This window comes from Carcharhinus amblyrhynchos, chromosome 32, assembly GCF_965287045.1.
Source record: "Carcharhinus amblyrhynchos chromosome 32, sCarAmb.v2.hapA, whole genome shotgun sequence".
Lineage (NCBI taxonomy): Eukaryota > Metazoa > Chordata > Chondrichthyes > Carcharhiniformes > Carcharhinidae > Carcharhinus > Carcharhinus amblyrhynchos.
The window spans coordinates 21,149,971-21,177,435 of record NC_137355.1 but is presented as its reverse complement, the minus strand read 5'-3'; the positions used below and the strand labels follow the sequence as shown (position 1 = coordinate 21,177,435).

Genomic DNA, 27,465 nt, shown 5'->3' with positions numbered 1-27,465 from the left:
AATAACCAATAGGTGAAAGAGAAAATATATATTTGAAGGGAGACAGGATTCTGCATCAGTGGACATGAAACTGCCAACACCTTGTCGGTGCAGGCATGATGGGCCAAAGGGCCTCCTCTGCACGGTATGGGTGGAATTCTACAGCCACGCTGGTCTAAAAGCTAGAAATTCCCATCTGATCGTCAATGGCATTTCACATTCTCCGCAACCCATCCGCTAAAATTTCAGTGGAGAATTCCAGTCTGTGATTCTATGATCCCAGAGAAAAGTGTGTACCAGCAAGACTTTGGAGACAAGCTTTGGTCCCAGTGTCAAAGAAAGAGAGAAAAGCCTGTATAAGATTCTCCTAACAACAAGAGTGGATTTTGGAGTAACGTTCCAGGAATTCAAAGACTAAGATCTATGTGGGAAGTTGCTAAAAAGGGAGTTTTTGCTCCAAGTTAATCAAACAGAAATGTTTGTAGAAGTACATTCTGAATGCCGATTACCAGGTCAACAGCAGGGTTCTGAGGAATGTGTAGAAGCAAAGAGATCTTGGGGTTCATATCCACAGATCTCAGAAGGTTGCCACTCAAACAGATAGAGCCGTGAAGAAGCCTTATACTGTGTTAGCATTTATTAATAGGGGGTTTGAGTTTAAGAACCGTGGGGTTATGCTGCAACTATACTGAACCTTGATGAGACCACATTTGGAATATTGTGTGGAGTTCTGGTCACCTCACTATAAGAAGGATGTGGAAGCATTGGAGAAAGTGCAGAGGAGATTTACCAGGATGCTGCCTGGTTTGGAGGGTAGGTCTTATGAGGAAAGGTTGAGGGAGCTGGGGCTTTTCTCTTTAGAGCAGTGGAGGATGAGAGGCGACTTAATAGAGGTTTACAAGATGATGAGGGGGATAGATAGGTTGGACGTGCAGAGACCATTACCTCGGGTGGATGTAGCTGTTACTAGGGGGCATAACTATAAGGTTCATGATGAGAGATATAGCAGGGATGTCTGAGGTAGATTCTTTACTCAGACTGGCTGGGGTGTGGAATGCACTGCCTGCTGTGATAGTGGAGTCGGACACTTTAGGAATTTTCAAGCGGTATTGGACAGGCACGTGGAGCACTCCAGAATGATAGGGAGTGGGATAGCTTGATCTTGGGTTTGGACATAGCTCGGCACAACATCGAGGGCTGAAGGGCCTGTATTGTGCTGTACTGTTCACTGTGTAATCGTAATCTTGTGAATTTAAGCTTCTTTTCCATTTTTTAAAATAAATGTTTAAATTTAGTTTTTAAAATCTTCAAGTGGTTTGAAATTCTTTCCCCTGACTTCACATACCTTCTCAAAGTTTAAGATTCAGGCAACCTGATATTTACCATCTGCCACATCTCCACAGGGACATCACTAGTCCAAGCAGTCGAGTGCATTTATTCGCACTATCTGTAACCCCCGTGACTTGCCAGGGTTTGCAAAACCTCACTTACTGTACTGTCTGGAGACAATACACATCTCTTTAACCTGTGATCAGTGCTCCTTCCACACACTTTGTTGGCCACTTCAGGACTTGAACAGTAGGTTAGGTGTAAAGATTCGCATTCTAATCAGTAATCTCTAAACTGTCTGTGCTTTATATGCTTTGTCTGAGGCCAGAACTCTCCATTCACCTGACGAAGGGACTAACCCGAAAGCTTGTGAGTTTACTATCAAATAAATCGGTTGGACTAAAACCTGGTGTTGTCAGACTTTTTACTGTGTTTATTCCCCAGGTCAGGGACACCTGACCGTTTAAGAGTTGGCCAAAATAGCCATGTGATTTGACCCTTACTTCCCATTTAACTCAATTACAACAGAATACAGCAACAAGTAGAGTGAATTGACAAGGAGAGAAATAAACACACAAGGAATGTCATGTTTCAGCCATGTTCAACAGAACTAATGGAAAGAGGGGAAAGACATCTTGTGTGGAAATTGAGCTACGCTGAGAATATGAGGAAAACCAAAATGACTATCTGAAAATGAACATCTTTCCGTTTGTTTAATCTCTGATATTAAAGAACTGACTGAGCCATCTTATTTTTGTTCAAAGTTTAGCCTGTGTCTGCTGGCCTACAGATAGCTCTTAGACTGCTCCCTGTACTTCATGACATGCTTAATGCTGCAGGTGTAGTACAAATGTAGCACATGCAATTCAATCAACAGGAACAAACTAATGCTGTTTGCAAAGAATCCAAGAGGTTCAACAGATCTCTCGGCCACTTTTTAAAATATTGCAGACCACACTGGATTTATATTCCATGTGCTATCAGCTGTCAAACCCAAGCGGTATAAATTTACCTATCGAAGGTAGCCAGAAATCATATTGGGATCTAATGCCAGCTCACACCACCATTCTGAAGCAGTAACTATACCTGCTGCTTTAGGCATACTCAGTCACAAAACAGCATTCATTCCTACTCTGTACTCTGCTTCACATCTCAAACACAGATATGGAAACAGCACAAGATCATATTACACTAAACCAGATACCACTCAATCTTTGATGGCCTTAAACACAATGACTTATTCACTTGAAGTTCACAGAACAGCGAGTACAGACATGCATGCTGAATCAGCACCACAGTGGGATGCAACAAAGATGTAACATTCAGATAGACAAATGTGAACAATGCACTAGCAAATGTTGCATACAGATAACCCGAATGTACGAGAATTCCAAAGATAATGCAATTCTGTACATGTGCAAATATGCTACCATATTTCTTATAATGCATTACAAGTCTCCAATCAATCCAGGAAGAGCTATAAACAGGATAGCAGTGTCATAGGTCCATGTTTAAGTAGAAAGATCTTACTATTGAGCGCCGAATGAGTGACAATCTGTTCTTAGCTTTGTTCTCTGCAAACTCCAGGCTGTTGATGTCCTTCAGTCGTGCTCGGTACTTGTTCATTTGCTCCACAATAATCAATTCCACACACCTACAGGGAACGATGAACAGGTTTTCTGAAATATTATGTTTATAATAAATCTGGTAAAGGAATACAAGAATGTTCAAGAACAGGGAAAAGAAAACAATTCCACTACATTTAACCAGATAATGCTACCTATGTATCTTTTCACCACATGGCTCAATCACTTATTTTGCTTCAGAAGAGGGAGGTGATGGCCTAGTGGTATTATCGCTAGACTATTAATCCAGAAACTCAGCTAATGTTCTGCGTACCCGCGTTCGAATCCCACCACGGCAGATGGTGGAATTTGAATTCAATAAAAAACATATATCTAGAATTAAGAATCTACTGATAACCATGAAACCATTGTTAATTGTCGGAAAAACCCATCTGGTTCACTAATGTCCTTTAGGGAAGGAAATCTGCCGTCCTTACCTGGTCTGGCCTACATGTGACTCCAGAGCCACAGCAATGTGGTTGACTCTCAATTGCCCTCCAAGGGCAACTAGAGATGGGCAATAAATACTGGCCCAGCCAGTGATGCCCATGTCCCATGAATCAAAAAAATAAAAGGAAACACAATCCACTGACTAAAAACTCAATTAGATTATTCTTTCCCTGGGAACTTATTCCACAATTCAAACTTATAGGCAAAAAAGACTTCCAAATTACTTTTCTAACTCTCAACTTAATTTCAAACTGATAGCACTTCTCTATTTGAATTTTTCTTTAGTTTTGTCTATTCACTTCAACGAATCTCCTTGCCCAACCAATCATTTCCCTGCTTACTCCCAAAATGACAGAAGGAATTATACTGTCAAGTTGGCACTGATATTGGCAAGCCAGAGAACAATTTGCTTTAATTACCAGATCTTTAGGGTTTTCTACTTCAGCAACCAAAAATTAAAATCTGGATTCAAAGCAGACTTCAATTTGCTTCATTCAGACTGCCATGATCTGGATTATTTCATAGCTGTTGCACCCAATGTCTAAGACAAAAATAAAACTCACTGATGAATTCAAGTTCCGGAAATTGTTGGGCCATGAACATTCCCTATCCAAGTTTAAGGAATGTGGCTTGAGCTCTGTGATAATGATGTGTGACAACTGGCTTCATTGGCAATTACCCTATCCTTACATCAGGGAAATTACAGGTTCAATCATCATTTAAAACAGACATTTCAATGAAGTAGTGCTGGAGAAAGAAAGGACTCACTCCATTTGCATTTTTTTTAAACTCATTCGTGGGACATGGGCAACGTTGGCTGGCCAATATTTATTGCCCATCCCTAATTGCCCTTGGAAGGTCAACCATATTGTTGTGGCTCTGGAGTCACATGTAGGCCAGACCAAATAAAGACGGCAGATTTCCTTCCCTAAAGGATATTAGTGAATCAGATGGGTTTTTGCGACAATGGACAATAGCTTCATGGTCATCAGTAGATTCTTACTTCTAGGTTTTTTTATTGAATTCAAATTCCGCCATCCCGAGTCCTCAGAGCATTAGCTGAGCTTCTGGATTAATAGTCTAGCAATAAAACCACTAGGCCATCGCCTCCCCTTACATCACATTTCATAACATTTCATCACAAACTGTTTTGCATTCATTGGAACTATTTATGAAGTATAATACAGGTAAAATTGGAAGCCATTTTCAAAGATGTATCCAGGAACAATCTGTGACCTAACAAAGATACCACTGCATCTGCAATCAGCACAAGGGGTCAACCTGAGAAATGATTACTCCCAAAATTTCTCCCATAACTAACTTGCTTGCATGGCTCCAACACTGCACTATTACAACTTTTCTGTAAAAATGTTAGAATTGATATTAAGAAATGGAAACATTCTTACGCAGTGGTTTTTGAAATATCTTGAACACTTTGTAATGGATCAGTGGTGTCCGGACAGCGAATAATACATGGAGCAAAGACGATGGCCAGTGCATTTGAGGACATCCGGTTGGTATCTTCTTGTAGTGCAATTCTAGAATTTTAGACAAATAATCAGAGTGAGTGGGGGTGAGAGAGGGGAGACAAGGAGAAACAATTGTGAGAATTAGTCAACTTTTTGCCACTTCTTCATCAGTCTTTGAACCATATACTTAACTCTGCAATTTCGACAAATGTGTTTCTATTAAAAACTTTTAGTTCAGCACCGAATCATTTGCTTTGTTTGACTCTCACCAATACACTGTGTTTAGTGTACAAAGTGGTAAGTGAAAATCTATCCTTTTAATTGTAAGGGTGAAGGTGGAGAAAATAAAGCACTTGAACACTTTCCATCAGTTGATCATACAGTTGTTTTGGGGCCAAGATACTGGATTAATTTTAGAAACAACTAGATGAAGAGATGGAAAGGCAGTAAGCTTGTCATTCTGAAATAGCATGAACAAATTGTCTGACAGACGTTCTTCATGTAAACTGAATTTGCTCAGACGCAGATAGATTTTTTTTAAAATCAATAGTCTTTCATATGTACAAGTGCATAGAGAAACATGAATGGAATCCAGAATTCAATATATCTGCACAATTTCCATTCTAAATCATGTAGAAATAGGAGTTCAAACCAGCCAGTACAGAATGATATTTAAAACTGAATAATTACCTTACGAGATGAAAGATGAGTCTTTCTAGAGTATTGATGTGAGTCCGTGACAATTGATCAATTATGGAGTACACGCCCCGGATTATTTCCTTTCTGTCTTGTAGACCTGTGATTACACAAAATAATTTTTACCTTACCCAAAGCCACAGTTCAAATACATTGCAGTTAAGAAATACATTAAGACTTCGTAGCAATTTGTAATTTTGGTCAACATCATTTACTTGCATTTCGAAGTACTAACCATATAGAGAACGAGAGTTTCAAGTTGTATTCCTGCTTTATAAGTAAGCTAATTAACTAATGCACCAGTTGGATATTACAATTAGCTTCAGCATGTGTGGGTTGGGAAGAGGACAATGAGCCAAAATTCTCATTCTTGATCATTGTCATGTAACTTCAGTGTGGAAACACACGTGGATGTTAGGATGAGCATTGACTTTAGCCAAATTTAGGAGGAGTAGGACTGATTCCCTTATACTTCGTGTTGATGTGGAGATGCCGGCATTGAACTGGGGTGGGAACAGTAAGAAGTCTCGTAACACCAGATTAAAGTCCAACAGGTTTATTTGAAATCACGAGCTTTCTGTGCGCTGCTCGTTTACCAGGTCAGTGGTTCACCTGATGAAGGAGCAGTGCTCCGAAAGCTCGTGATACCAATACATCTGTTAGATTTTAACACGGTGTTGTCAGACTTTTTACTTCATGTTGAGTAACCTGCTGGCACTCAAAAGGAACTGGCCACTTGTGGTGAGATACAACAGAGAGTTGACACTAGTAACAACAAGCCTTTCAGGAAGGAGGGAGACACAGGAGAAGAGAAGAAACATAAAAAACATAAGCTCTGACAAAGGGTCACCCTGAATTGAAGAGTTGGCTCGGTTCTCTCTCCATAGATGCTGTCAGACCTGCTGAGATTTTCCAGCATTTTCTGTTTTTATTTCAGATTCCAGAATCCACAGTATTATGCTTTTACCTTGTATTAAGATGGATTATATCTGATCTAGGGCAACACATAGGTAGGAATGTGTTTTAAGACAGCGACTGCAAATCTTGAGCATTTGCTACAATTACCTCAACTTGGCCTTAAGTGCTACAATGCAATGGGGAATGCAATGTATATATTTTGTTGAGACCTTGGTCACATATGATTAAAAAAACGACATATTCATTTAGTGCCTATCATATCTCCCAATGCTTTCTAGAAGTGCATCACATAACTGAACTGTATGAAATCCAATAACTTCTTAGCTAGGGAAAAACAAGTAACTGAGCCAAAGTGATATTTCACATTAGACCAGAAACTTACTTATTTTACAAAGAACAAAGAGAAGTACAGCACAGGAACAGACCCTTCGGCCCTCCAAGCCTATGCTGATTATGATGCCCTAACCAACTAAAAAAATCCCTGTGCCCTTACTTGGTCCGTATCTCTCTATTCCCTCCCTATTCATGTAGCCACCCAGGTGTCTCTTAAATGTTGCTAATGTGCCTGCTTCCATCACCACCTCTGGCAGTGCATTCCAGACACCCACCACACTCAGTGAAAAACTTCCCCTGCACATCTCCCTTAAATTTTCCCCCTCTCACCTTGAGCCTGTGCCCCCTTGTATTTGACATTGCCACCCTTGGAAAAAACCTTTGACTATCCACTCTGTCTATGCCTCTCATCATTCTGTAGACTCTATCAGGTCTCCCCTCAGCCTCTGTTTATCCAGTGAAAATAATTCTAACTTATTCAATCTCTCTTCAGAGCCAATACCCTCGAGGCCAGGCAACATCCTGATGAACCTTCTTTGCACTCTCTCCAAAGCTTCCACATCATTCTGTTAGCAACCAGAAGTGCATGCAATGCTCCAAATGCAACCTAACTAAGGTTTTATATAGCTGCAACATGATTTCCCAATTCCTGTACTCAATGCCCTGGCTGATGAAGCATGCCATATGCTTTCTTAATCACCTTGGCCACCTGTATTGCCACTTTTAGAGAATTGTGGACCTGCACACCCAGATCCCTCTGCATGTTAATGTTCCTAAGGGTTCTGTCATTTACAGTTTAATTCGCCCCTAAATTTGATCCTCCAAAATGCATCACTTTGTTTTGTCCAGATCAAACTTCATCTGCCATTTCTGTGCCCAAGTCTCCAATCTATCTGTATCCTCTTCTACCCTCTGACAATATCAGTAACTCCACCAATTTTCATGTTATCTGCAAATTTACTAATCAGAGCACGCCCCCTCTATATTTTTCTCCAGGTCATTTATATATATTACACACAATAGAGGTCCCAGCACTGATACCTGCGGAATGCCACTAGCTACAGATCTCCATTCTAAATAACATCTTTCCATCGCTACTCTGTCTTTTATAACCAAGCCAAATCTGTATCCTTCTAGCCAGCCCACCCCGAATCCCAAGTGATTTTTGTACCAGTCTTCCATGCGGCACCTTGTCAAATGCCTTACTAAAGTCCATATAAACTACATCCACAGCCCTACCGTCATCAATTTTCTTTGTCACCTCTTCAAAAAAAAACTCAATCAAGTTGGTGAAACATGACCTTCCCCATATAAAACCATGCTGCCTGTCAGTAACTAGTCCAATTTCTTCCAAATCTGCATCTTTCCTGTCCCTCAGTATCTTCTCCAAGAGCTTCCCCATCACTGATGTCATTTTCATTGGCCTATAATTTCCTGGATTATCCCTGCTTCCTTTTTTTAACAAGGGTCCTCTGGAACCTCGCCTGTGGTCAAAGACGAAATGAAGTTATCTGTAAGGCCCCAACTATTTCTTTGCTTGCCTCCCACATTAACCTGGGATAGATCCCATCCAGCCCCAGGGATTGTCTATCTTAATGCAATTTAGGATACTGAACACTACCTCTTTTGATATGTTGACATTCTCTAGAGCATTTACATACCTATGTCTGACCTCCACATCTGTCATGTCTTCTCCTTGGTGAATACTGATACAAAGTACTCATTAAGGATTTCATCTATTTCCTGTAGTTCCACATATAACTTTCCTCCATGTCCTTAAGTGAGCTGACCACCTTGCTCCTAATATATGCATAAAAAGCCTTGGGGTTCCCCCTGACCTTGTCTGCTAAAGACACTTCATGGCCCCTTCTAGCCCTCTTAATTCCACATTTAAAGTTCCTTCCTACTTTCACTATACTCCTCAAGGGCTTCAGCGGATTTTAGATGCCTAGACCTATCGTATGCTTCCTTTTCCCTTTTGACTAAGCTTACACTTTCCCTTGTCATCCATGATTCCCCAATCCTGCCATGTGGGAGGCATGGTAGCGTAACGGTTAACACTGCTGCCTCACAGTGCCAGGGATCCGGGTTCAATTCCCGGCTTGAGTCACCATCTGTGTGAAGTTTGCACATTCTCCCCATGTCTGTGTGGGTTTCCTCCGGGTGCTCCAGTTTCCTCCCACAGTCCAAAAGACTGCGCATTGGCCGTGCTAAATTGCCCCTCAGTGTACCCGAATAGGCAGCGGAGTGCAGTGACTAAGGAATTTTCACAGTAACCTCACTGCAGTGTTAAAGTAAGCCCACTTAAATAAATAAAATAAAAATTTCTATCCTTCATTTTTGCAGGGATGTGCAGAGGAAACTGATCACTGCCATTAAACTGTACACTACAAGAAAAGGTCCTGTTACGAGCAGAATTCAATTTTGCCTACATATTTTGCAATAATTGTTGAAATAACTGAATTCATTTATATGATTCACTAGACACAATTCTTGCTTACCCATTGCTCGCAGAACCTCATCATAGAGTTCAAAGGTCATCAGAGGATTAGGGAGGTCCCTCAGCCATTGTTTGAGAACACTGGCAATGACGTGAATGTTATACTCGTCCAGATTCATGCTGTTAATATCTGCAGGAAGAAACAGAAATAGTGGGTAGTTTTTGCTGTCCCACAAATAGAAATGCGAACTACACAAGTCTCACAAAAAAAATCATTCTTGGGATGAAGGTGTTGCTGGCAAGGCTTGAACTAATGTTGCCAGTTGTCATGGGGAAGATAATGGTGAACCTCCTTGAACGTATAGTCTATGTGGTGAAGGTACGTCCACAGTGCCTTCAGGTGGGATGTTCCAGAATTTTTATATATCATTGTTGCTGGGTCAAAAATGTATCCCATCATTATCAGCATAAATATTATGTTATTTATAACCCGTGGTAATATTCACAAGACTCTAGTACAGAAATATTTATTCTACAGTGTTAACTACGTGTCAGGTTTAGTTTTAAGTTTACTTGTAGCCATTCACTACTGCAGAACAAATCCCATTCAATTGAGCTGTCGGAACTTGTCAACGTACCTAACTTGGGAATCTTCCCTACCTGTGTCCAGGCCCTGTTTGAGCTCCTTGATCTTGTTGGTCGATCCAGACTTCCTATAGATTCCTTCGGTATACAAGCCATGCATTTCAATGTAGTTGATCAGCTTTTCCACCACCAGCGGAACTGACCTCTCATCATTAGTAAGTCGGGAGACCTCCACTCCAAACTGCCGAGACGACAGCTCAGGGTCATACTACTCAAGAATGGGAAGACAACTGTGAGACAACGGCAACCAAAAACAACAAATCCCTAATGTTCATGTGTCCCAGCTGGTAGAATTTACACTTTCCAGCCAAGGCCACACGTTTCTTCAGAAGGAATTCTTCGAATGCAGACAAAAATATAACAAAAAACTTACTCCAACTTATAAATCAAAGAAAGGGTTTAATAAAGAAACTTCATTTCTCCAAACTTGGAGCCTTGCCCTGGGCCAATCCAAGTCCCCCACAGTTCCCAACAGGTTCTTATTTATAGTGAATCAGCTGACCATCACATCATTCTGTAACTGCTTCCATGGGTCAGCTGACTCTTACAGCTTGTTACCATTGGTCACATTACATCCAATACAAAGTTGCCACCAGTTGCATTCTAACAACACATACTGTCCAGATTAGTTTACAACATACAGTGAAATAGAAGCTCATTTTCAGGTAAGCATTCTTCGCATGTGGCAGAGAGAATCTAATTTAGTTTGGTAGATCAGAACTAGATTTACACGTAGGTTTTCTCTGGATGCTCCAGTTTCCTCCCACAGACCAAAGATGCGTACGTTAGGCTGAGTGGCCGCGCAAAATTGCTGCTAGTGTCAGGGGGATTAGCAGGGTAAACATGTGGGATTACAGGGACAAGGCCTGGGCGGGATAGTGATCGGTCAATGGACCTAATGGCCTCCTTCCGCACTGTAGGGATTCTATAATTCTAACTAGATTTATTCAAGTTTAGTTCCACTCAGATATGAATTTGCCCCTAAAGCAGGGAAAAGATTGGGCAACATTCAGACTGTTATCCCCTAAAACATCACATGCATTAGATATTGAGCATTCTTCTGAAACAATCCTTCATAAAGCAATTTTTTAATATGATGTCAACATGCTCTGAAGCATGATTCCCCAAGTGCCCATCACCCACAGAGGACTTAAATCATCTCTATTAAAGAGCTGATCAATGATAACGCAATTGCTTCAAAATGAAACATGGCTTGTTGCTGCTTTTTGGATGCAAACAGAGGAAATGTGTGCTCATACTTCAGCAATAAATCAAAAGCTACCATAAATAAGTAGGTTACTTTGCATCATTCCCAAACCTATTTATAGCTATATAGGTTTCGCAATTTACACGCAGGAAAAAAGCTGTGACATTCCCAATAAAATCCAGATCAAAGTACTGGGCATTTACTAATATCTTCAATACAAGGCCACTTAACTGATTGCTTCACTGATTTTTATAGGGCTCACTTCTGTATATTTTGCACTTACATTGTTAAATTCTAAGCCCTTCAGTAAAAATAGTGAATTACCACAGGAAGCTGTTAATTCCATTGCTTTGCTACATGGGATTTAGATAAAGTATTCTTTTTAGACTTGGCTACAGTAGATAAAGTTTATTTATTGTCACAGGTAGGCTTACATTAACAGTACAATGAAGTTACTGTGGTAATGGAGTACAGTCAGATGCACTGAGGGAGAATTTAGCATGGCCAATCCACCTAATCTGCACATCTTTCAGACTGTGGGAGGAAACTGAAGCGCTCAGGGGAAACCTACGCAGACACAGGGAGAAAGTGCAGACTCCGCAGAGACAGTGGCCCAAGGGAATTGAACCTGAGTCCCTGGTGCTCTCAGGCAACAGTGCTAACCACTGTACCACCATGCAGTATAGGATTGAAACCTGAAAGTACCAGCATTCTCTATAGACATGCTTTGTTATTGCTTTGTAGGAAGGGTGCCAGCATGATGCTTTATCACAATAAAGATGAGATTCTGCCACACAGTCATGCTCAAAATTATTTTTAAAAATCCAATCGCTACTCTCGTGGCAGCTGAGACCATTTTTATTTGTTAAGTCATAAGATGCCATCAGGTTTCTGTCCAAAGACAGAAACAAAACAGCTGGAATTTCACTCATATTAGTGGAAACCAGGAAAAGGGATAGTAGCACACTGAACTCCCAGACTTCCATTCAGTGAATTTAACCCAATCCATCACTCAAACCAGCCTCCCATCCATTGAAACTGTCTACACTTCCCACTCCCTCGAGGAAGCAGCCAGCGTAATCAAGGACCCTACGCACCTCAGACACACTCTCTTCCACCTTCTTCTGTCAGGAAAAGAATACAAAAGTCTAAGGTCGTGTACCAACTGACTCAAGAACAGCTTCTTTCTGCTGCCATCAGACTTCTGAATGGACCTACCTCGCATTAAGTTGACCTTTCTCCATACCCTAGCCATGACCGTAATACCAGATTCTGCACCCTCTCCTTTCCTTCTCTATGAACGGTGTGCTTTGTCTATATATCGTGCAGAAACAATTCTTTTCACTGTATACTAATACATGTGACAATAACATATCAAATCAAAATCAAATCATTTTCTCCCATCGGGAAAAAGATAAAAAAGTCAGAGGACATGTACCAACAGCTCCTTTCCTGCTGCTAACTGACTTTTGAATGGACCTACCTCACATTAAGTTAATCTTTCTTTGTACTCTAGCTATGACTGTAACACTACATCCTTTCCTTCTCTATGAATGATATGCTTCGTCTATATAGTTTGCAAGAAACAATGCTTTTCACTGTATAGTCATTAATGTAACGATAATAAATCAAATCAAGTAAAATCAAAAAGGACTGCGCCCTGAACGCAATCCTTTAAAAAGAAAGTTTGCAGGATGCGTGCAGTGCAAGGGTGCACATGTTCCACATTCCTAGCTGTCATGACAAAGTGACAATGGGCCTTCAGTGTCACAGCAATATTTCAACAAATTAGTGCTGCTTCGCAGGACAATCAGTTATACCGCAGGACAATTTCTTTTCATGTCTCACACTGATCGGTGCTGACTTGGGACAGTTTTATCTTCGGGTTCCATGTCTACATGAACTAAATCATAATTGTCTGAATTAATTTCGCTTATAATTAACAGAGAAGAGGAATCTTTCCATTAATCAATCAAGGTCAGATTTAAACCCAAAACTCTAAAATCCATTACTGATACAATACACACTTTGATGAACTTCTAATGCAAGTAAGGGAATTTTAGATATGCCTATAGCATATGTCACAACAACACCTGCAGTCTGAATGTAATTACATATTTTTTACGCAATTGGCTATGTTTAGGGCTTCTTTTCTTAGCTGTTAGTTTTTTCTATGTGACAACAGATGGTTTGGAGTTGATGTATATGATCGGATCACGTCAGTGGGCATTCTATGAACAAAAAGGATGATTATAAAATAACTTTCACAGAGCACTGTACAAAATAGTTTGTGAAACTGCTAATTCAAGACTCCTTACCTTTTTGGAGCATTTGATAGTAGTTTTCAAGCAGCACTTCTTATGGCAAGCATACCTACACACTGAAAGAGATTTGGAGAAGTGGTCTAAGTCACAAAATTACATGCATACTGTATATGAATAAGACGTGGAGTTGCCAGCGTTGGACTGGGGTAGGCAAACTAAGAAGTAGGCACTCATCTGATGAAGGAGTTGCGCTCAAAAGCTTGTGCTACCAAATAAACCTGTTGGACTTTAACCTGGTGTTGTGAGACTACTTACTATATGAACAAGTAAAAAGGCATTTTTATCAAAAGTTAATTTTGAAAGATTTGTCATTTGTCTGACCAGACTGTGTTTAAATGGACTTCAAACAATGCTCAAACACTGTCAGATTAGAGGTTTGTGCCAATATCCCACATTCATCCATAAATGGATAAAATTGGTTATAATTAAATATTCTGGTTTTATCCAGTGAAAGGAGAGCAAGTGGAATAGTTGCATCCAGCAGTCACAGAGTTCAGAAATGAGTCACCAGGGTAAGGCAATAGGTCATTGAAGTTTATAAGGTGCAAGTGGTCCTTTGGAGACAATTAAATACATTTCTAGGGAACGGCAGACCAGGGAATATGGTGAAAAGATGGGGTTTATCTTACAAAAAAAAAGTAAGGATTTGTTTGATCCCAAAGGCTTTGCCGGCTCTTCAATCCTGACATACTATCTCGAGGAACTTACATTTGCAGACACAGGCTCTGTCCATCATCCAGATCAGGGAGGAGCAGCACTCACAGTAGGTGGGAATACTATACTGTGTCGATTTGAAAATGTGGCCATTGTACTCTTCCACCTGCAATCAGACATATCCATCAAATATTTCAGATTGTTGGGATAGCGATTAAAATATAGGTTAAAAAAAATGCACGCATCAATCCTATTATCACCACAAAAAAATTAATCCCAGAACACTTACTACACTGGAATTAGAGTGACATAAATTTGACAGAGAAGGAGAGGGAGCATTAAAATATACTTCAGATTTATACTATTTCAACATAAATAGAATGTCAGAACACATTCAGATTTCAATCCAAAATGTTGGTGCTCTCGAAACACAAAATCAAACATTGAATTATTAAAATTAGCCCAAATGTATGTTTGTATTAGATTACATGCCTTCCTTAACCTTCAACAGTAGTTTAGTCACCCTTTGCCAATATAATAGTCTTTCCATCATCTACAACTGACAGAATATTCCCTTTACTTGCCTGGATGGGTGTAGCTTCAATAGCACTCAAGAAGCTCAACAACATAAAGGGACAAAGCAGCTTCCACTACCTAATGTACCACATTCAAATGAGGAAACTGCTATGTAATTAATCTAACACTTTTCCTCAGAAATAAATTATTTCAAAATAAGTCAGAGAAGTGTAAGGGACTTAATATTGAAAGCTGCTGTGAATCACAAAGCACCAAGAGCGCCTGCTGGCTCAGGTTGTTAAATCAAGGCACAAATCCTTTGTGAAAGCAAGCGAGTTGCTCCACATTGTTGCCCTATAGACAATACCAAAAGGAAGCTTTCCATATTGGCTACAACGTGACTGTAGAACAAGTAGAATGAGCTAAACTATTCTTAATGCATCACAACTGGCTGAACGACAAAAGGTTTAATTCATTTACAGGATCTGGACATCACTGACTAGGCCAGCATTTATTGCTCATCTCTAAGTACACTTGAGAAGGTAACTTGTGAGCTGCCTTCTTGAACCACTGCAGTTAGGAGTTCCAGGGTTTTGACTACTGCACACTGGTACGTGCTACTACACACGCAGGTTGAGTCAACATTTCCCAAGGCAACAACCAAATAAACCTCACATATGAAGAACTAGAAGTGACAAATGCAAGACAGGTGGAAAACTAGGTAGTAACAGCACTAAGATAAGAAAACTGGCAAACAAGATCAAACTTCAATTAAACCATCTGAGCTGGTGATATTTTCTGTCTAACGCTGTGTGCACAGTTGTTTTAATGCACTCAAACAAGTTTGCCTCGGAAAGAGTTAGTATTTTGTGAGCTTGTCAAATAAACAATTCCCTGTGTTATTAAGCAAAAATGTTACAAAAGATAGTATGAACGTCCTTGGGAACAGGAATTATCGCGCAGCACATGGTCAGTGGTGCCAATGTCAGTCTGAAAATTGGGATTGAATACAGGAATGAAATAGAGAATCTGGTGAACTGGTGTGGCGACGGTAATCTCTCCCTCAATGTCAACAAAACAAAGGAGGTTGTTGTCAGCTTCAGGAAGCGTAAAGGAGAACATGCCCCTGTTTACATCAAATTGAAGTAGAAAGGATTGAAAGCTTCAAGTTTTTAAGGTGTCCAGATCACCAACAACCTGTCCTGGTCCCCCCACTTTGTCACCACCAGCAATCTCATGGCTCACCAGCGCGTTCATACCGGCGAGAGGCCTTTCAAACATATAGTTAAGAAAGCTCACCAACGCGTCTACTTTCTCAGAAGACTAAGGAAATTTAGCATATCAGCTACGACTCTCACCAGCTTTTACAGATGCACCATAGAAACGTTCTTTCTGATTGTATCAGAGCTTGGGTATGATTCCTGCTCTGCCCAAGACCACAAGGATCTACAAAAGGTCGTGAGTGTAGCCCAATCCATCACGCAAACCAGCCTCCCATCCATTGGCTCTGTCTATACTTCCCACTGCCTTGACAAAACAGTCAGCATAATTAAGGATCCCACACATTCTCTCTTCCACCTTCTTCCTTTGGGAAAAAGATACAAAAGTCTGAGGTCACGTACCAACCAACTCAAGAAGAGCTTCTTCCCTGCTGCCGTCAGACTTTTGAATGGACTTATTGCGTTCAGTTGATCTTTCTCTACACCCTAGCTATGACTGTAACACTACATTCTGTACTCTCTTGTTTCCTTCTCTATGAACGGTATGTTTTGTCTATATAATGCGCAAGAAACAATGCTTTTCACTGTATACTAATACATGCAACAATAATAAATCAAATCAAAAAAATTAGATAGTGTTCTCAAAACAGGAATGTTATCATAAACAATGTTTAATGCAGATAGGGTCACTGCAGCCTGGGAATATTAGAAATCTGAAGCTTTTATTAGCATTTCTGATTACTCTAAAGTTACCTAAATATTCTGGCTATCTCCTATTGGACTGAAAGGGTTAAATGGTTTAAAGAAAGCACAGACAGGAGGAGGGGCCCTGGATTTATATGGAAATGTAATTGACATTTTGAAAATAGCACTATCAATCAAATGACATTCTCTCATGGTTTTGATGCTTGTGTGAAATTTCCTTTCTACTTGCGATCATTCTAGCTCCCTGGAGCTGCTGCAGTTTTTGATTTTACGCTTTGGGAACCAAGTCCATTGATAAGATAATATAAAAAAGTAAACGGACCGAGATTAGGACCCCACATGTTCTGTAAAAACACAATCAATCCCCACAAAATAATTTCAGGTGCCTGAAAGAGGACAGCTGGTTCAGGTTAGAAATGGGTGCTGTTGGAGTGCACTAACACAAGGACTTTGCCCGAATTAACAAAAATCAGACAATATTTCAATACTCACAATGTCGGTTTCCTTTTTCCGTCTCTTCTTTCTTTCGATTTTTTGCACCTGAGAAACAAAATTAAAAGTTGGAGTGAACATGTGCGTACATGCATGCTGCCACACCTCAGTTTCCAAGCAACAGGTGCCAGGAAAGGACACAAGCTAAGTTGTACAACTGAATACGTACTGTACTGATAGAATGAATAAATCTGATCAATCTGGGGCTGTCCATCACTAATTTTTCACCAATGTTCTCTCTTTCTTGAGCAGCTGAGCTTCTGCCATTTGGTTTCACAGTCACCAGCAGTCATCCAATGCGCAGCAGGTATTTAACACACAGCAGCCCAGACAGTGAATGTCGACAAACCAGACAGCTGTGGTGAGAATGCCAAATGAGTTGAAACTTGCCCTCAAACAACTTTGATAGGAGGGGCCAGGCGATAGCAATCAGGAGCAGGATTTCTGGATGATGCACACTCGAACAGCATCCCAGTTCTTATCAGCTAACTCAGCATGAACCTACAACGGAAGTTGGGACTCTCAATCGAATGGTGACTATACCAATTCGGTCACTGGGGAATGCGTTTTTGATTTGAGCGTCTTTTTTGAACACTTGCCTCCACCAATTTTCCCACTCTGTTCCCAACTTATGTCACTCCTTTTAAAGATTGTTAAGTCTGCTAAACTCCTTACCTTCTTCAGTCCTCCCTACCCATGGTCATTCAAAATCAAGGTTTGGTGTCATCTAATCATTACTTCTTGATTTACCTCACTTTCTGTATTAGCTATTTCAATCCTTATATTGTCCCCTACATTTTAAATATTGGATTCTCATCAAAAGGTTTCTTTTATTATCTCATGGATCATGGTATCACTGGCTAGGCCAGCATTTTAATTGTCCACCTTAACTGCTGTTGAGAAGGTGATGGCAGACTGTTCCCTTGACCCACTGCAGTCCATGTGGTGTAGGTAGTGCACTTAGGGAGGGAGCTCCTGGATTTTGATCCAGTGACAGTGAAAGAATGGTGATATCGTTCCAAGTCAGCGTATGAGTGTCTCTCAAAAAAAAAATTTGTTCAGCATAGGGGCTGACTTTTTAAGCTTAGAAACATAGGAGATAGAAGCAGGAGGAGGCCATTCAGCCCTTTGAGCCTGCTCCACCATTCATTGCAATCATGGCTGATCATCCACTTCAATAGCCTAATCCTGCTTTTTCCACATAACCGTTGACCCATAAACTTCTCACCTTTCCAGTGCTGCTCTCCTGAATTTTGTATTCCATCATAAACTCATCCAAGAACACCTTAAAGGTATTGACCCACACTTTGACAGGTGACTCATTCCAATCCCGTTGCTCTTGCCTCATTGTCTTCTCCAGAATCTGCTCAAACAGTGCATACAGATCTTTGTACCGGATGCTCTTCCCATTGTCCATCTGTAAAAGAAATGGCACTGCAACTGATCAAAAGACAATATCATACAGTTTGAGCTTGATAAAAATCAATCCTACATGTTATGCAGGCAAGTTAATAACAAATTGCTACATCCTGAAACAGTGATAAATTATGATCAGCTTGGACGATCTATTTTCCCTAAAATAGAAATTAATCAATCAGGATTAGGGCAATTATACAGATCTTTGTAACGGATGCTCTTCCCATTGTCCATCTGTAAAAGAAATGTAACTACAACTGGTCAAAAGACAATATCATACAGAATCAGAATTGTTGTGCAACTGGAGTGCCCATTCTATACAACATATGTAAATACCTTGTGCAGTCACAAGCTACACTCACCGCTAAAGCAGCTGAGTAAGAGTTAAAGATATTTAAACGGAATTCCTTCAGCGATTTCTTGAAAACAACATCCACAAATGTATCATTCTTGCTGTCATCGGTTTCCAGATCAGTTATCTGAAAAGGCAATGCAAAAAGAAAATATTCCTTCTAAGTATGAATGCAAAAATTAGTTATATATCAATACACACTTTTAGTTAAAATATGTTTTGTGAATTTTATGAACATACAAAATTTGAAGGGCAGTCCATTCAGCCCCTCAAATCTTCTCTGACATTTAATAAGATCATGGCTGATCTTTGTGTTTCGAATTTCACATCCCATCTATTCCCAATGATTAGATAAATGCAAATTACTGCAGTTGCTGGAATCTTAAACCAAAGGAGAAAATGCTGGAAAATCTCAGTCGTTCTGGCAGCATCTGTAAGGAGAGAAGAGAACAGATATTTCAAGTCCAGATGATCCTTTTGACAAAGCTTTGACATCTGGACTCGAAACATCAGCTCTTTTCCCTCCTTACAGATGCTGCCAGACCTGCTGGGATTTTCCAGCATTGTCCCTTTTGGTATCCCCAAATAACCTTTGATTCCCTTGTCGAACAAGAATTTACCTACCACCACCTTAAAAAAAAATTGACTAGCCCATTTTCCATCACCTTCTGAGGCAGCGAGCTCCAAGTCTCACAACCTTCAGAAAAAAAAACTCCCCTCTGTCCTAAAAGGGCGATCCCTAATTTTAGAAGTGCCAGCTAGTTCTGGACTCACCCACAAGAGGAAACATCCTTCCCATGCCCACCTTGTCTGGACCATTCAGGATCTGATATGCTTCAATCAAGTCACCCCTCACTTTTCTAAACTTCAGCGGAAGCAAGCTCACTCTGTCAACATTTCCTCATAAGACAACCCACTCATCCCAGGATTCAATCCAGTAAACCTCCCCTGAATCACCTCCAATGGGTTTTCACCATTCACCATCTAGGGGATTTTCACAGCAACGTCATTGCAGCGTTAATGTAAGCCTTACTTGTGACTGATAAATAAACACATTCTTCCTTAAAAAAGGAGACAAAACTACACACTGTACCGAAGATGTGGAGTCAACAATGCCCTGTGTAACTGAAGAATAAGATCCCTACTTTATGTTCAATACCTCTTGTAATAAATGATAACCTTCTTAATCACCTGCTGTACCTGTACAAGAAGAATACCTGGGATACAAATGGAACACTTAATAAATTTACACTTGATATTGGTATTAAAGGCTGTCACATCAGTACAGCAATTAGCTGCAACACATCTATTCTCCATGTTCTCTAAATGACATACTTCTTCCCCGACCTCAGAAGATTGCATCTTGCTTCAGCAGTGCAAATCTTTCCCATTCCAAACATCCATCCAATCAGAATGTGGGAGTGATTATCAAAAACCTGGGTCCTACTCTGTAGCTAATGAAAGGTCACATTGCATCAGTTTGATATGGATGCAAATCTGCATCAGGTCATTTCACAACTTACTGCACCATGCAGTCGCCTGATAATCCATTTTACTGCTTTGTCCATGGGACCTGAAACTTGATGATTGTGTAGTTTCACACATACCTTCTTCTGCAGGAATTCGTTCATACACTTGAAATCATTGGCACTGGTAATAATCTGTAACGCATCGTGCTGCCACTGTATGGGCTCCAGACCCACGTTGCTAATTTTCACACTCCTCCTTCGCTTTACTTTTGGTGACGGCTCCTTATTCTCCTTAAACTCTTTCCCTCGCTCTAGTCCTAAGTCAGGACTCCTGGGAGGAGTCAGGTTATGAGGTAAAGAGTCTTGACCTGAGGGGGAACAGAGAAGTCCAACATCAACAGATCAATCTCCTGAGAGAGAGGGAGGGAGAGAGAGCAAGGGAGTGTATTCATTATCATTTTTTTCTCATTAAACAACCCTTCAAGGCAGTGATACTCAACATTTATGGCAAGCTTCAGTCCTGTTTTGGGAAGTGGGAGTATACCTGCAATTCCAAGCACAATGAGTTTCCAATTTCAATCGCGTGATTTTGGAGATGTTGCCAAGTGGAGGCCAAGAAGAGAAAGAAAAAATTGCAAGACATATAGTTTATTAAATAGTTCTACTTCAGTAGAGTGCTTTCATTTGCTGCAATCTGCGTTCCAATATCATCGAATTACAATGACTAGATTATCCTCTACAATCAACTTAGGGCACTAGTGCCTGAGCATGCAAATTCTAAGTTGAAATGAGTGGCAAAGATTTTACTAGGATAATGGTGCCTAAAGGCAATAGAATGAAACATATTAGAGGGAATCCGAAACATAGCTAAATGCTGAGTGAGCTCGGAGTACTAAAAGGATGAGCTTGATGATGTGTGTAATAAGTCTTCGGACGCAGAAGTCCCTTCACCAAAATCCATTTATTTACAAACTCTAACAGCACTACACAGAGTGCTCGTAGTTAGTAGTCTACTTCTGGGGCTGCCAGAGGAACTGACATTCCCAGTTAAATACAAAGCAAAGACTCCCTGATTGGCCCATCAATTGGATCCTCAATCAGGCAGTTCATACTCCAATGGGCCAACCTCCATGGCTGATTGATGTCATGTTTTTTGCCTTACACTTTCTCATATATGCTCTCTCTGTGTTCCTACACTCATCATTCCAATAAAGAAGGGGAAAAGAATCAACTGGATTTGGTATCAAAACTTTAAAAAATGGAGTCAAATTTAAATGAAAGCAGTCAGAAAGATGAGCTTAAAGGTCCATGATGTAAACTAGGTCATGGACTGATGTAATCTCAGGTCCTCACTACCTGGCTCTCAAAATCAAAGCAAACTAGTCCTTTTTGTGCTTCTAGTTCTTATTCACCAGTTTGTGCTGTTTGAACTTTCTGATCCTTTGAAGTTTGTAAAAGACTACTTTTAACCACTTTTACTCCATTGCAGATAAATCCTAAACAAGATCACAATTAGTTAGTATCTTCAGCCTGAAAAATATGCACGCTGAGGAAATACTGATTCAGGTTTCATACACAGTGTTTGATATGTGATTCCATGGTATGAACACATGCAGCTGGAGTTAGGAAAAGCTTCAATTCCCTGATCTTGGCTGATAATTTGCAGTATAGGAGGCAATGTCTTAAGTGAGATGTTCAATATCTACTTGTTCCAATGATTCAATTGGATATTTAGCTCCTACAGTGCTATTCAAAGAGGGGCAGGGTTTGTCCCATGTCCTGGCCTATATTGTTTCCAACAATACAGATTAGATGCTGTTTATCTCATCCCTATTTGTGAGATTTTATGGTGCACAACTGACATCCATGATTACTAACAACATGATAGCACAGCTGCTTCACAGCGCCAGAGACCCAGGTTTGATTCCCGGCTTGGGTTGCTTTCTGTGTGGAGTTTGCATGTTCTCCCTATGTCTGCATGGGTTTCCTCTGGGTACTCTGGTTTCCTCCTCCTCAAGCTGGTTAGGTGCATTGACCCAAACAGGTGCCAGAGTGTGGCGACTAGGGGAATTTCACAATAACTTTGTTGCAGTGTTAACGTAAGCTTTACTTTTGACTAATAAATAAACTTTAAAGATCATATTCCAAAGTAATTCACTGTAGGCAAAGAATGGTCTTGGAAATAAGCATTAGGTAAATTCAAAAATCATTCAAAAGGTAATTGTTTGCTGTTTACCCTTGAATGCACCGTCCCTTTCTTCGGTCAATGATAGGCTGAGTGAGGTCTCACTAGGTTTGAGCTCTCTCTTCCACAGTTGCCCCTGTACATCCTGATCCATACCGAGTTCCTGGAGCTCTGACTGAGTCGCCAGCTTATCTCGAGTAAGCTTCTTTTCGCCTTGTTTTCTATTTCCCCAGAACCTCCTGCGACCCTTCGAAGGAGTTCTATGGATAGAGATCAAAGTCAGTTAGAGCATAAAATATAGGAGCAGGACTAGACTGTTTGGCCCCGCAAGCCTGCCTCAGCATTCAAGAGGATCATGGCTGATCCATATACCTCACGTCCACTTTCCTGCCATTTCCCCTTAATACGTTTATTCTGACTTGAAGTCATTAAAAGTGTAAATCGGAATTATTTATTCTCATCCAGAATTTCCAGCTTCCAACTAGTTTCTATGTCCCAGTTTCTGATTAGAAAAACAAACAGATTGTGTCTGCGGCGCAAACACAGGGAGCACCCCAATGATTTAATTGTTATGTAGGCACTTTTATGTTACAACTTTGCAAGTGACAATCAGTGGAAAAGTCTCTCTCCATTAAACGTACCCCTGGTTTTGAACCATTTAGAAAACAGTTATCTGCGAAATAAATAAAGGGAGCCACTTCTCACTTACAGTTGAGCAATTGACGTTCTAAATTAAATTGGCATCTGGTTGGGAACCAAGAAATATAGTGCATGCAGAACTCTCTCTCCATAGACAGAAACAGCAGGAAAAGCAGAAACACAAAGGAATCTTATGATTTGATGCCAAGTTCTGGGCTTTTTTGAAACGCAACAGAATACTTATTACACAGTTAGAGTAGCAGCAAGTTTCAAAATGCATACTTGCGACTTTAAAATGTAGCACATACTTGGGCACAGTGGTTAGCACTGCTGCCTCACACCTGGTTCGATTCCTGACTTGGGTCACTGTCAGTGCACAGACTGCACGTTCTCCCAGTGTCTGTGTGAGTTTCCTCCAGGTACTCCGATTTCCTCCCACAGGCTGAAAGATGTGCTAATTAGGTACACTGACCCAAAAAGGCGCCAAAACGTGGCGACTAGGGGAATTTCACAGTAACTTCATTGCAGAGTTAATGTAAGCCTTACTTGTGACTAATAAATAAACTTTAAATTTTACTTTAAAACATACTTACTTATTTTTATTAACATTACTTTTATAGCCATTAGTTTCTAACACAAACTAATTATTGTTGCTACAATCTGAACATAGATACGGTAGCACACAATGGTCATTATTTTAACACAAGTGCATGCACTTGATGTCAATGTTTGGTGTAGTGGACAGATGTGGCTATGAGGAGGCAATGCAAGTCTGTCACCTCACTCAGATTGTTGTTTTCCTAACTGAACCTAAGCAGCAAGTTACGCTCTCAGTCTATTCAAATCCCATCATCCCAACACAGACAGACGAACACTTTACAGCATGGTCGCTGTATACGAGATAAGCTGCAGGAACTCTTGCTAATTGTCCTGGTCTTCAGCACACCCATTGTACTCACACCAGCTGTAGCAGCCCCAGCGCTGCTCAGTTAAGATCAGAAGGTCTTATAAAAGGTCTTATCTCTTGTTACCTGCCATCTGGAATATTACTCTCCTGAACAGTGTCCAACCTGCCCAGTTCATCTTGAGACTGTGCCTTGTGCAGTTTCTTTTGGTCTTCATTTCGTGTAGACTGCATCTGCAAGATAAAGTTTAAGCTAGCACCGTCAAGATCATCACCAATCCATGCCTACCTACTGAACTGATGGCTCACCGAGAACAGAACTTACTTCTGGTAAACTAACTAAGAATAGTTTGAACAGCCAATAAAACCATTAGGAAATGGTGTTCAACTGCATTGCCATTATAAAACTATAAGCTATTTCAAGCCAACTGGAGAAATTTACATTCAAATCCATCTTGCCAACGGAAATAAAAGTAATCGAGTTGTAATTCAATCACAGGTAACATTTTCAACAATGACTGTTCAATTGCATCACTGAGACATCATTCTATGAAAAGGAAGGATTAAAGATAGAGCAAGATAGACATTAGAGCAGGCTTATCCAACATGACGCCTGTGGATAATGGCACCTGAAGACAATCTACGTGGCCTCAGAGCCACTGTTCAAAATGTCGGTTTTATCACCCTTCTTTCTCACTTCCATTTTTCCACTTCTCCTTTGCTGCTCTCCTTCTTGCCTCCACCCCCCTCCCCACCCACCACCTTGCAGGGGCAACTGCCATAATCCTCAGGCAGCTCCTTAACCATTTTTTCCTCTGTTCTGCCATTCACACATTCTGGTCACTTTAAGCAGCTTTCTCAGCCTTCTTCATCCCCACCACCCACCCTCATAGTATAAATCTCTACTGATTTTCTTTGCTCTTCGCTCTGACAAAGTGTCATCTAGACTCGAAACATTGGCTCTATTCTCTCTCCACAGATGCTGTCAAATCTACTGAGATTTTCCAGTATTTTCTGTTTTTCTGAGCAGGGAAACCAACTCTGCATGAGTGCAGGCTGCCAATGCTCCAAGTGCCTAGTACAGGACAAGAATGAAATAGCTCATCCATTCTGGCAGGCTCTGCAGGTTTAGATGCTCTCACTAACCACAACAAACCTAGTAGAATACACGGCTCTCAGCAGCAATGGCGTAAGGTTGTGCCTCATAGCCCCACTCTGTGGTGGAGTGGTTACTGTGCCTTTAACCATCTGCATAGAGATCAATGCTGTTACAGAATGGGGAGTGGTGGGGGGAATGGGCTCAGATGCAGAGGTCACCAGCAACCTCTGAAAATGCAATATCTGTCTGAACCTTGCATGTGGAGGGAAATCTCAAAGAATCTTGAGTTTCTGGTAACATTAGTTATGCAGTTACGGACTTCCTGATGTCCACAACCCTTCTGAGCAACTAGCAGAGCATTAATGCCATGCCACACAATCTCTAAGTGTGGAAGTATGAGAAATGAATATCAAATTGCTATGTACAAAATGGATGGAACAAATAATTCCCCTCAGACTCATCTTTTTTATTGTATTTGTGCAGGATAAGTTGAGGCAAAGCCAGTGAGAGTGCTGGGGAACAGGCATTTGTGAGGTCAGAGTCTGGTGATGGGCCTTTGGAATCAGCCTTCCAACTAACGGTAGACAGTCAACAAGAAATAGGGAAATGTCAGGCAGAAGTTTTGGTGGCCTTGAACAGGCAGGTACGTGAGTCAGAGGAGTCCATCCACCTGCAGGCTGAAGTGGTGCTAACCTGAGCACGCATCAAGGTCTCCATGGGGAGGCTGGCAGGTTCCATAGAGATCCCAGTCCAGCAGATCCTGCCAGCGATGCACATGGACTTGCATTCCACCGCAATTTCTGCAGTTGGAATACCCTCCGGTCTCCATGGGGAGGCTGGCAGGTTCCATAGAGATCCCAGTCCAGCAGATCCTGCCAGCGATGCACATGGACTTGCATTCCACCGCAATTTCTGCAGTTGGAATACCCTCCAGGTGTCCCTTCCCCTCAAGGACTCAGGCCGGAGCCTTTAAACACCCAATGGGAGGAGGGGAAGCTGGACATTGTTTGGACATCCACTGAGGAATCTGAAGTTGTCCGGCCCTGCCAAATTCAATCTGCCTGTGACCCCCTTCAATTTCTGTCATTAGACGGAGATTAGCTGGCCCACAGGAAGACAGCCTCTCCAAGGGATGACCAAAGTCACGCAAGGCAAAAGGGCCAACTAGTCAGCAAGGTGCCTCCACCCTAGAAGTAGCAGGTGAAGGAAAATCAGGAAATATTGATCACAGTTAGGGAACTTGTGTAAATATAATCAATTTCATTTCAATAAGATTTGCTCTCTTGTTTCAGTGTGGTGTTTAAGACTTGCCTCCCTGCTTCTCCAGAGGACGACCGACTCCTTCAATGTATCAGCAGTGAATCAAGGATATGTATCAGGGCCCTGTCAGCCACATGTTATCACTCTCCCATGCATGCTGAGCCATCAGTTAATCAAACTTTCACACATCCCAGGTGCCTAGCATTGTCAGTACTCCCTGCTGGAGTTCTCTTTCAGTTATCCAGTTCAGATGGGCTGCACCTCCACCCACCCACTGACCCTATTTCTACGCAACATCTTAGGATCTTCGCCCACTGGTGATCACTGCTGCCTCACAGCACCAGGGACCCGTGTTCAATTCCTGGCTTGGGTCACTGTCTGTGCGGAGTCTGCATGTTCTCCCCATGTCTGTGCGAGTTTCCTCCCACAGTCAAAGACATGCTGATTAAGTGCATTGGCTGTACTAAATTCTCCCTCAGTGTACCTGAACAGGTGCTAGAATGTGACGACTAGAGGATTTTCACAGTAACTTCATTGCAGTGTTAATGTAAGCCTACTTGTGACTAATAAATAAATGTTACTTTTTATTTTACTTAATTTCGACCAAACCAGCAACAGTGATATTCACATTCTTTATGAACTCCGGCACCGTATCCCCTCCCCTAGTCAGTCACACCCTTTCCTCCACTGATCCCACTGTCATTTCACATCGGTGTGAAACCAATTTTCGGACCTCCCACCGAATTCTCCCTTCCTGCCCGCCACTGAACCCACCAACGGGGCATTGAAGAATTCATCCCAATGTCTTAGACACGCACGTGATAGGTCAAAGGTCAATCACATTGCAAGCCATAAAGGACATCTTTCTCTTTACAGGAACTTACTGCGCACAAAATAGCTACCATTGCTGCCCATTTCACAGTCATTATGTTGGAAGGCAATAATTGATATTTCAAATGTTTTGAGATACAATTACTATTCATGAGAAGCAAGTGCATTCAGACCCTTCTTTCACAATTCCATCGTCATCAAATTTGTTGATAGCAGTGACTTATCCAATGTAGGTATGGCCAACAAGTATTCAATGGAATTTGGTCAAAATAAGTAAACCAGCTAATGAATTATACATAGGACTTAAT

At 41.1% G+C, this 27,465-nt stretch overlaps 1 protein-coding gene across 4 annotated transcripts in view; it reads right to left on the bottom strand.

Annotated features, from left to right (window-relative positions):
* myo9aa (myosin IXAa) overlaps positions 1-27,465 on the bottom strand; it is a 311,787-nt gene that overhangs the window by 14,790 nt on the left and 269,532 nt on the right. For all 4 annotated transcript variants that reach the window (XM_080216194.1, XM_080216195.1, XM_080216198.1 and 1 more), the window contains 13 exons: positions 24,095-24,201; positions 22,476-22,684; positions 20,378-20,607; positions 18,781-18,897; positions 18,231-18,419; positions 17,003-17,050; positions 14,124-14,235; positions 13,410-13,471; positions 9,900-10,092; positions 9,301-9,429; positions 5,543-5,648; positions 4,790-4,921; positions 2,839-2,962 (listed from right to left, as the gene is read on the bottom strand). In XM_080216194.1, the coding sequence (XP_080072320.1) occupies positions 2,839-2,962; positions 4,790-4,921; positions 5,543-5,648; positions 9,301-9,429; positions 9,900-10,092; positions 13,410-13,471; positions 14,124-14,235; positions 17,003-17,050; positions 18,231-18,419; positions 18,781-18,897; positions 20,378-20,607; positions 22,476-22,684; positions 24,095-24,201 (1,758 nt within the window). The remainder of the gene's footprint in view (positions 1-2,838; positions 2,963-4,789; positions 4,922-5,542; positions 5,649-9,300; positions 9,430-9,899; positions 10,093-13,409; positions 13,472-14,123; positions 14,236-17,002; positions 17,051-18,230; positions 18,420-18,780; positions 18,898-20,377; positions 20,608-22,475; positions 22,685-24,094; positions 24,202-27,465) is intronic.